The sequence below is a fragment of the Schistocerca piceifrons genome, chromosome 10 (assembly GCF_021461385.2).
Source record: "Schistocerca piceifrons isolate TAMUIC-IGC-003096 chromosome 10, iqSchPice1.1, whole genome shotgun sequence".
Lineage (NCBI taxonomy): Eukaryota > Metazoa > Arthropoda > Insecta > Orthoptera > Acrididae > Schistocerca > Schistocerca piceifrons.
In genome coordinates, this window is record NC_060147.1 from 85,210,961 (window position 1) to 85,221,749 (window position 10,789).

The 10,789-nt window shown below is 39.1% G+C and overlaps 1 protein-coding gene across 1 annotated transcript in view; it reads left to right on the forward strand.

Annotated features, from left to right (window-relative positions):
• Positions 1 to 9,287, forward strand: part of LOC124718788 (probable cytochrome P450 304a1) — a 125,287-nt gene extending 116,000 nt beyond the window's left edge. The window contains exons 8-10 of the mRNA XM_047244396.1: positions 148 to 289; positions 6,964 to 7,157; positions 8,688 to 9,287. Of these exons, the coding sequence (XP_047100352.1) occupies positions 148 to 289; positions 6,964 to 7,136 (315 nt within the window). The 3' untranslated portion in view covers positions 7,137 to 7,157; positions 8,688 to 9,287. The remainder of the gene's footprint in view (positions 1 to 147; positions 290 to 6,963; positions 7,158 to 8,687) is intronic.
• Positions 9,288 to 10,789: the final 1,502 nt, after the last annotated feature.

Consider the following 10,789-nt stretch of genomic DNA (forward strand, 5'->3'; position numbering starts at 1 on the left):
CGAAAGCCTGATGGTAGAGCTTAATGATTGGTGCCTCACTTCCATTTGAGAGTGATGTTTGTGTCAAAATAGTAATTTCCCCCTTGTATGCAAGCTATAAGTGAATACACTGTGTGAAGAACTGAACATGTGCCTTTCGTGTTGCAGGGTGCCATTGTGATAACGTGCTTATATAGCATGCACATGGATGGAGATCTGTGGGGTGACCCAAACACCTTCAGGCCTGAGAGGTTTTTGGACAGTGATGGAAAACTCATCAAGAAAGACTTTACTCTGCCATTTGGAGCCGGTACGTGCATCTAAAAAAACAGACACCTGCATAATAGGTACAAAATAAAGGACTAGCGATAGAGAGATGCCTGACTAAATGCATTTGGCTGTCGAGAGAGCCCACGTGTTGCCAAGGCTGTTTTGAGCACATTGCAGAAGTTTTGCTGGGAAGCCCTTGCACATCCTCCACACAGTCCTGATTTCTCCCTGTGCGATTTCCATAGTTTTGAAGCTCCAGCATTTGGTATCTCAAACAGAATGTCCTCCGCCATGCTAACCATCATGGATTTCAAAACATCGATCATGTGAAATCCAAGTAACTCTTTTCTCACATGACATACAGAAAGTCATAGGTCAAGGCAGTCAGATAGAGGCAATATTTCTCAATGTCTGAAAAGCATTTGACTGATTACCATGTCTACGCTCATTGTCAAAAGTATTATCGTATGAGGCATCAAGTGAAATTTGTGACTGAACTGAGGAATTTTTGGTAGTGAGGTCACAGCAAGTTAACTTGGATGGAGAGTCATCAACAGATGTAGAAATAACTTCGGTTGTACCCCAGGGAAGTGCGTTGGGTCCCTTGCAGTTTGTGTTGTGTATTAATGACTGTCATCTGTGCTTGACTTGTCAAGTTAGGGGGCAATGTAGATTAATGCAGAAACAGAAGTACAACTTCAGCCAGGATCACTATTTTACTGCATTTATTGTGATGACTGGTTTCAGGAAACTACATTGCCATCATCACGTCTTCTGCAATACGTTACACTGAATCCTTACCAAATGCATCTTATATCACGGCTTATCATAGAACAATATTTCACGAACATGCGCTCAATAGTATATCAGCGAGTCAAGTATAATAAACATGCATACATATTGCACTGAGTATATAAGCTCATGTTGCTGGTATACTGTTGGTCTCATGTTCGTGAAATATTGTTCTCTGATATGATGAAATGTAAGATGCATTTGGTCAAGATTCAGTGAAATGTACTGCGGAAGATCTGATGATGATATGTAGTTTGCCTAGACTGGCCATCACAACCAGTAATAGCAATCTTAGCTGTCTGAAGCTCTACTTTTGTTCCTGTGTTAATGACTGTGTGGACAATGTTAATATTAGCTTCAGCCTTTTTTCAGATGGTGCAGTTATCAGTAATGAAGTACAGTCTGAAAGAGGCTGCACAAATATTCAGTCAGATTTCAAAGTGATGGAAAGATTGGCAACATGCTGTAAATTCTCAGAAGAGTAAAACTGTGCACTCCACAAAATCAAAAAACATAGTATCCTAAGACTACAGTATCAACTAGTCACTGTTAGAATTGGTCAAAAAACATAGTATCCTATCACTATAGAATCAGCAAGTTACAGTTGGAATTGGTCAACTCATACAGATACCTGTATGTAACAATTTGTAGGGATATGAAATAGAATGAAGGCTTAGGCTCAGTTATGGTTAACTCGGATAGCAGATTACAGTTTATTGGTAGAATACTAGGTCAATGCATCCAGTCTACAAAATAGATTGCTTAGAATCACATGTGTGACACATCCTAGACTATTTCTCAAGTCTGTGGGATCCATACCAAATAGAACTAACAGCGGATATTGAGTGTATGCACTGAGGTAACAATGTGGGACATACGATGAACATATCCATCAGGACAGTGTGGCAAAATTTAGCATTAATGGACTATGGCAGCAGACAACCAATGGTAGTACCTTTGCTAATTACTATTATTATTATTATTATTACTATGTTGCCTCTTAACATCAGCTGTTCTTTGTTTATGGTGAAATTTTACCACAATTTAACGTGTCTCCTGCACCTGAATCCAATGATTTAGATTATGTATGTTATGAGACAAATAAATCACAATTCAATATATATGGATTGCTGTAGAGCCAGCATGGTTCATTATTTCTTCAGGGGCTTTCAGTGACATGCTGAGTCCATGTCACATCAAGCTGCTGCACTACGGTGGGCAAAAGGAGGTCAGGCATGATCTTAGGAAGTATCCCATGGCTTGCGTCACCTCAGTGTACAGAGGAAGACAGCGTGAATGGTCACAGATTTGTTTGACCTGTGGAAGAGTGTCACAGAGGTGTTTAAAAACCTGAATCGGCAGACTCTTGAAGATGGGCATAAACTATCCTGAAAAAGCTTACATGGCAAGTTTCCATAACCAGTTTTGAGTAATTACTCTTACCCAGAGTAATTACTCTTACCCATGAACCATGGACCTTGCCGTTGGTGGGGAGGCTTGCGTGCCTCAGCGATATAGATAGCCGTACCGTAGGTGCAACCACAATGGAGGGGTATCTGTTGAGAGGCCAGACAAACGTGTGGTTCCTGAAGAGGGGCAGCAGCCTTTTCAGTAGTTGCAGGGGCAACAGTCTGGATGATTGACTGATCTGGCCTTGTAACATTAACCAAAACGGCCTTGCTGTACTGGTACTGCGAACGGCTGAAAGCAAGGGGAAACTACGGCCGTAATTTTTCCCGAGGGCATGCAGCTTTACTGTATGGTTAAATGATGATGGCGTCCTCTTGGGTAAAATATTCCGGAGGTAAAATAGTCCCCCATTCGGATCTCCGGGCGGGGACTACTCAAGAGGATGTCGTTATCAGGAGAAAGAAAACTGGCGTTCTATGGATCGGAGCGTGGAATGTCAGATCCCTTAATCGGGCAGGTAGGTTAGAAAATCTAAAAAGGGAAATGGATAGATTAAAGTTGGATATAGTGGGAATTAGTGAAGTTTGGTGGCAGGAGGAACAAGACTTCTGGTCAGGTGACTACAGGGTTATAAACACAAAATCAAATAGGGGTCATGCAAGAGTAGGTTTAATAATGAATAGGAAAATAGGAATGCGGGTAAGCTACTACAAACAGCGTAGTGAACGCATTATTGTGGCCAAGATAGATATGAAGCCCACACCTACTACAGTAGTACAAGTTTATATGCCAACTAGCTCTGCAGATGATGAAGAAATTGAAGAAATTTATGATGAAATGAAAGAAATTATTCAGATCGTGAAGGGTGATGAAAATTTAATAGTCATGGGTGACTGGAATTCGGTAGTAGGAAAAGGGAGAGAAGGAAACGTAGTAGGTGAATATGGATTGGGGGGAAGAAATGAAAGAGGAAGCTGCCTGGTAGAATTTTTCACAGAGCACAACTTAATCATAGCTAACACTTGGTTTAAGAATCATGATAGAAGGTTGTATACATGGAAGAACCCTGGAGATACTAAAAGGTATCAAATAGATTATATAATGGTATGACAGAGATTTAGGAAACAGGTTTTAAATTGTAAGACATTTCCAGGGGCAGATGTGGACTCTGACCACAATATATTGGTTATGACCTTTAGATTAAAACTGAAGAAACTGCAGAAAGGTGGGAATTTAAGGAGATGGGACCTGGATAAACTGAAAGAACCAGAGGTTGTACAGAGTTTCAGAGACAGCAGAAGGGAACAATTGACAGGAATGGGGGAGAGAAATACAGTAGAAGAAGAATGGGTAGCTTTGAGGGATGAAGTAGTGAAGGCAGCAGAGGATCAGGTAGGTAAAAAGACGAGGGCTAGTAGAAATCCTTGGGTAACAGAAGAAATATTGAATTTAATTGATGAAAGGAGAAAATATAAAAATGCAGTAAATGAAGCAGGCAAAAAGGAATACAAACTTCTCAAAAATGAGATCGACAGGAAGTGCAAAATGGCTAAGCAGGGATGGCTAAAGGACAAATGTAAGGATGTAGAGGCTTATCTCACTAGGGGTAAGATAGATACTGCCTACAGGAAAATTAAAGAGACCTTAGGAGATAAGAGAACCACTTGAATGAACATCAAGAGCTCAGATGGAAACCCAGTTCTAAGCAAAAGAAGGGAAAGCAGAAAGGTGGAAGGAGTATATAGAGGGACGATACAAGGGCGATGTACTGGAGGACAATATTATGGAAATGGAAGAGGATGTAGATGAAGATGAAATGGGAGATACGATACTGCGTAAAGAGTTTGACAGAGCACTGAAAGACCTGAGTTGAAACAAGGCCCCGGGAGTAGACAACATTCCATTGGAACTACCGACAGCCTTGGGAGAGCCAGTCCTGACAAAACTCTACCATCTGGTGAGCAAGATGTATGAAACAGGCGAAATACCCTCAGACTTCAAGAAGAATATAATAATTCCAATCCCAAAGAAAGTAGGTGTTGACAGATGTGAAAATTACCGAACAATCAGTTTAATAAGCCACAGCTCCAAAATATTAACACGAATTCTTTACAGACAAATGGAAAAACTAGTAGAAGCTGACCTCGGGGAAGATCAGTTTGGATTCAGCAGAAATGTTGGAACACGTGAGGCAATACTGACCCTACGACTTATCTTAGAAAATAGATTAAGGAAAGGCAAACCTACGTTTCTAGCATTTGTAGACTTAGAGAAAGCTTTTGACAATGTTGACTGGAATACTCTCTTTCAAATTCTAAAGGTGGCAGGGGTAAAATACAGGGAGCGAAAGGCTATTTACAGTTTGTATAGAAACCAGATGGCAGTTATAAGAGTCGAAGGGCATGAAAGGGAAGCAGTGGTTGGGAAGGGAGTGAGACAGGGTTGTAGCCTATCCCTGATGTTATTCAATCTGTATATTGACCAAGTAGTAAAGGAAACAAAAGAAAAATTCGGAGTAGGTATTAAAATCCATGGAGGAGAAATAAAAACTTTGAAGTTTGCCGATGACATTGTAATTCTGTCAGAGACCGCAAAGGACTTGGAAGAGCAGTTGAATGGAATGGACAGTGTCTTGAAAGGAGGATATAAGATGAACATCAACAAAAGCAAAACGAGGATAATGGAATGTAGTCGAATTAAGTCGGGTGATGCTGAGGGAATTAGATTAGGAAATGAGACACTTAAAGTAGTAAAGGAATTTTGCTATTTGGGGAGCAAAATAACTGATGATGGTCGAAGTAGAGAGGTTATGAAATGTAGACTGGCAATGGCAAGGAAAGCGTTTCTGAAGAAGAGAAATTTGTTTACATCGAGTATAGATTTAAGTGTCAGGAAGTCATTTCTGAAAGTATTTGTATGGAGGACGATAAATAGTTTGGACAAGAAGAAAATAGAAGGTTTCGAAATGTGGTGCTACAGAAGAATGCTGAAGATTAGATGGGTAGACCACATAACTAATGAGGAAGTATTGAATAGGATTGGGGAGAAGAGAAGTTTGTGGCACAACTTGACCAGAAGAAGGGATCGGTTGGTGGGACATGTTCTGAGGCATCAAGGGATCACCAATTTAGTATTGGAGGGCAGCGTAGAGGGTAAAAATCGTAGAGGAAGACCAAGAGATGAATACACTAAGCAGATTCAGAAGGATGTAGGTTGCAGTAGGTACTGGGAGATGTAGAAGCTTGCACAGGATAGAGTAGCATGGAGAGCTGCATCAAACCAGTCTCAGGACTGAAGACCACAACAACAACAACAACACTCTTAAGGATATACTACAACACCCTACATATTGCTCACATAGGAAACATTAGTACAAGATTAGGCTAATTACAAAACAGGCACAGAGGCATTTAAACAATCATTCTTCTTCCCATGCTCCATATGCAAATGGAGAGGATAAAAGTCCCTAATGACTGGTACTATGGAATGTGCCCTCTGCCACACATTTCACGGTAGTTTGCAGAGGATAGATGTAGCTGTTGATACTGCTTCTTTACTGTGCTTATAAGTGCAAACATCAATACAAGTTTGTTCGTACTTCAAAATTCAATAAGAAATTTATTGTATTTTTGAACTCTCAGATATGTGTGTGTGTTTGTGTTTTTTCTCCCCTCCTGCCCCCTCTTAGTTCATATAAATGAAATAAAGCATTGTCAGCAGTCCATATGTCTAAAACATTTTATCCCCATTCTTCATGCTATTCGTGACATTCAGGATTGTAATGGGCTGCATGAAGAATTAAAGATATTAAAGGTATTAATAAACATCTTAATGAAGACAAAAACAGAGAGCACCAGCTGCTCATGTCCCCAGGGTGGCCACGAGTTCAGTTAAGATGTTACAGAGAGGAGAGGAGATGCTTTCTGTGCAGAAATCCAGAATACAGTGATTCTGTAAATGCAAACAATGTATAAACAAAAATATCATGTCTGAGGCTGGTGGGACTGTGATTTGCCTAAATAATAAATGATAACAATGGAAGTTAATGTAACCTATTTATGTTGTTTTTGATATTTGCAAGTATATCTATCACTCACTTTGTAAAACAGATGCAAGATAAAAGTATAAATTCACTTCTTACTCAGTTGAATTTGATTTTACTTGTACTTCAAGATCATGCCTGAACAATCCGTTGTATTGACACCCCAATTTTTGGTCTGTATCATACTGCACAACCTTAAGACTTTCTAGCCATTTGCACATAATGGAAGAAGAGTATGCACACCTGCTCCCCGCCTGCCGGTGTGGCCAAGCGGTTCTAGGCGCTTCAGTCTGGAACCACGCGACCACTACGGTCGCAGGTTCGAATCCTGCCTCAGGCATGGATGTGTGTGATGTCCTTAGGTTAGTTAGGTTTACGTAGTTCTACGTTCTAGGGGACTGATGACCTCAGATGTTAAGCCCCACAGTGCTCAGAGCCATTTTTTGAACCTGCTCCCCTGGATGTTGCAGGTAAGCGGCTGTGTGCTGGAGAGACTTTTTCGAAGCAGAACCTGTTCCTCACATTCTCAACACTCCTGCAGAACTTTTCAATCAAGTCAGACGGAGTGCCTTCGGCAGACAGCAGCGTACCTGGTGTCATCGAGACAGCTCCTACATTCTGGGCACAGTTTGTGCCTCGCTAACAGGATGTGTCGCTTTCTCAGGTAAATGTCCACTATTGTGTGTGCGGAGAAAGTAGGATAATTTAAGGCATTATGAAAATACAGCCATACCGAAAGGTATGCACTTAATAATCATTAAATTAGGGCACAGGAGAGAGGCTAAAAATTAATAATACATTTCAATGTGGTTGGAAAGTTCTGACAGAATGAATATAATTTAGGGGTAAAGGAAATAGTAGAGACATTTATGACAATGTGATTTTGGAATGTGTACTAGCCAGTTGAGATTTTCACCGAATTTTTTAGTTACATCTGGAAGTGGGTCAAGCAGTCAATAGAAGGATCCAATACTCAGTGTATGTCCACCATTGATGGTAAGTCTTGCCCAATGGATGTCATATGCTGCTTCAGTTTTTATATCCAAGTCCGAGACTCTACTGTAATGAATACATCACCTATGTTTCCCATTAGCCCACTCTTTCAATTTTCACTTAAATTTCACTTAACCTCCTATACTCAGTATTATGTGAGCTCAGTAGCTTTTTGGAGCACTAGAAACCCAGGTACTTTGCTGCAATTTTTTCGGCAGTTAATCACTAAGATTTTAATACTCTCACCTGGAGGGGCATTTCTATGGATCTTATTTTAATATTTTGGGGTCTCTAACAGCTATTATTATTTGGACTGGATGGAGAGTCTCGTGATTAAAAAATCCGTTATGTGCACCTGATATTCAGTCAGTTACCTGAGTAGCAGCCTCTGATGTGTAGTGTACATTTGACCATCCAAGGGGATCCTACAGTTCTCAATGTTATAGTACAAGTCTAGGAATTTACACTCTAACTTTTTGCAGAATCTTCACTCTACGTTTGAAGCTTCCAATCGTCTCACCACCAGGGCACCATTAAATTGTTTGGGGAAAACGCTGCAGCTCGTTTAATTGAAATTCCATAAGCAAGTCACTGGAATGATCTGAGTGATTTCAGAGTTCCGACATAGGCCACCGTCCACATCTGTTTTAACCCTGGTCTCTCTTAAGTTACATTTATGAAATTAAATTGCCAGAGTCTTTTATCAAGGCTTGTAGATGTTTTTAGATTATTAGGATCTGTTTTTGCTAATGTCCACCCGTTTTATTATTGAAGTACAGAACCTTCATGATCAGAGAGCCTGTTGAGCAAATTTTGTAAACTGAGTACTGATGTAGGGGTAGGATTAATAAATACTGCATCAACTGAAGTGTTACTCTTGTATGTAGCTTGACCATGTTTGTCAAACATAATGTAATAGTAAACAAGTTAGTTTATTAAGTCACCACATAATATAATTTTTTCACTTTTGGCCATCTAGAGGATCATAATTTGCTCCAGTTTATCCTGATATACCACACTTCCAGGTCAACAGTTTTTATGGATTTGTTTAGTGTTATTAGTGAATAAAACTATTTTGACAGGACAGACAGGACTCTGTGTGTGTGTGTGTGTGTGTGTGTGTGTGTGTGTGTGTGTGTGTGGTGCTATTGTCTATATTGTTTTCTACAAACCATAACAAAATTAAATTTTATTTTCTCAGGTGACTACTATGATTCCCAAGGAGATACTCAGGATTTTGCAGGACCTACCAATGCAGCAGAACACATGCATCTCATTGCTTTCTTTATGTACTGGATACAGAAACTTAGATGACCATGTGTGTAGGTGTTGAACACAATACTGCTGCTGAGGACAAAGTTAATGCAAAATTAATACAAAATTGTGCCAGTAAATTCTTTAACGCTTCCAGGTCAACAGTTTTTATGGATTTGTTTAGTGTTATTAGTGAATAAAACTATTTTGACAGGACAGACTGCGCAAATCAGCATGTGACAGTTTTCATCAAAAGACCAAAACTCTCAAATTGGTGAAGAACTATTTTATATGTGTTTCTAACAGTTGTAGACTTCCAGTATTTGTGAATAAAGAGTTGAAGCACCTAATTTTATGCTTAGTGTAATTGGCATTACATAAATCATCCACACATCACTGCTATGAGAACAGGTCCTTCGCAACATATTTGCCACTGATTTCCTGATTTTGTGGATAGTCATTATTATCTAGAATCAATGCACTGAATTCAAAGTGTAGCTTTTAGTTTGGAAGTGACAACACATATGGTATTGGTACATAATGTCTCCAAAAAAAAATGTACGATAAAAAGTGTTCTTACATTGCATAGTTCCTTGCTGTTTTAAAAGTGCACTTTACATTTATGGGGCAAAACTGAAAATTTGTGGCAGCTTATGAAGGACAGACATCTGCTGTTTCTAAGGGATATCAGAAGCTGTCACAATTGTTGTATGCTCTGCCAGCTATGAATCTTTTATGACATTGTCTAGAGATAGCGGTGCCACACCGAAGGCAGCAATACGCATCACGTGGAGGTCAATATAGAGCCGAGCATGGAAGTGCTCTGCATCAGTTCGTAATCTCATCTGAAGCAGTCAGCATCACTGATTACGACTAAAGACTTACTCAAATCCCAGATGAAAATGTACTTTTGTAAATGTTGAACACTGTACTTCAGGAGAACAGTGTGTTAATTATGGCATTAACTGATACTTTAATAGTCAATGACAATTGTAAATTATCAAGCACTCCTGTGGCAAAGGATTTTATCTGTTTAAGTAAATATTTGGATTGTTCATGTAATAAAGTGAATTAATATTTCATATGTTTTAGTTCCACTGAGCCACCTCCCAGAGCAATCAAAGAACTCACATTTATGGATAGATGCTTGTGGTTTCATCTGGTCCTGACACCTTTAGTATAGTTTAGAATAGAGATTAGAGCTACACAAAAAACATATTGAGACAGTTACACGGTAAGAGGGTTCTTCACAGCAGAAATTGTAATATAGTCTTAACGTGTATTTAATTTTAGTGCATTACTTGTTAACTCTTCTTTCAAACATTTGAAATGATTTTCAGCTGGTTTATATGACCAAAAAAATTCATTACCTCAACATTAAAGATGTGGTTTCAGTCTGGGGATACCATTAACATTAAAACATTCTGCAGATACATTACAGAAAAATTAATTAATTCATTGTTAATGAATGTTGTTGATTGACAGGTCTTAACATCAACTACCGTCAGGCTCTCCATAAGCATTCCATGTTGTGTTGGTCACTTTGTGCCATAATTGTTGTGACATGAATAAAAATAATTATTATTATTATTATTTTGTGTGGCTCAGTGGTCTGATGCAAGTGTTTCAACTAGATGCCACTTTGATGACTTGCGTCTTCACTACCCCAGTAATCTTAGCGGGAAAAGAGGACCTACAGTTTAATGTGGACCCTGAACCACATGTCGTTCCAGACAGATCTTCAGATCAATGAGAGATGGACACTAGGTTAAAGGCAGGCTGAAAACAAACAATAATACAACCCAAAATAAATACTTTCACTAATGCATTATGTCATACATATAAAAACACGCACCTGCACTTCATTTGAAAGACATAATTTTTAACATAAAATTAATTTGCAACACACTGAGTCATTTATAGATGATGACAGTACAGAAATCTTCAAAAAATTTAATTCCACGAATTTTCTATACCCTGAGACTAGTATATTGGGGAAATGCTAGCTGGGAAAATTCTGTGCTGCAAATGTAAATAATATATTGTGAA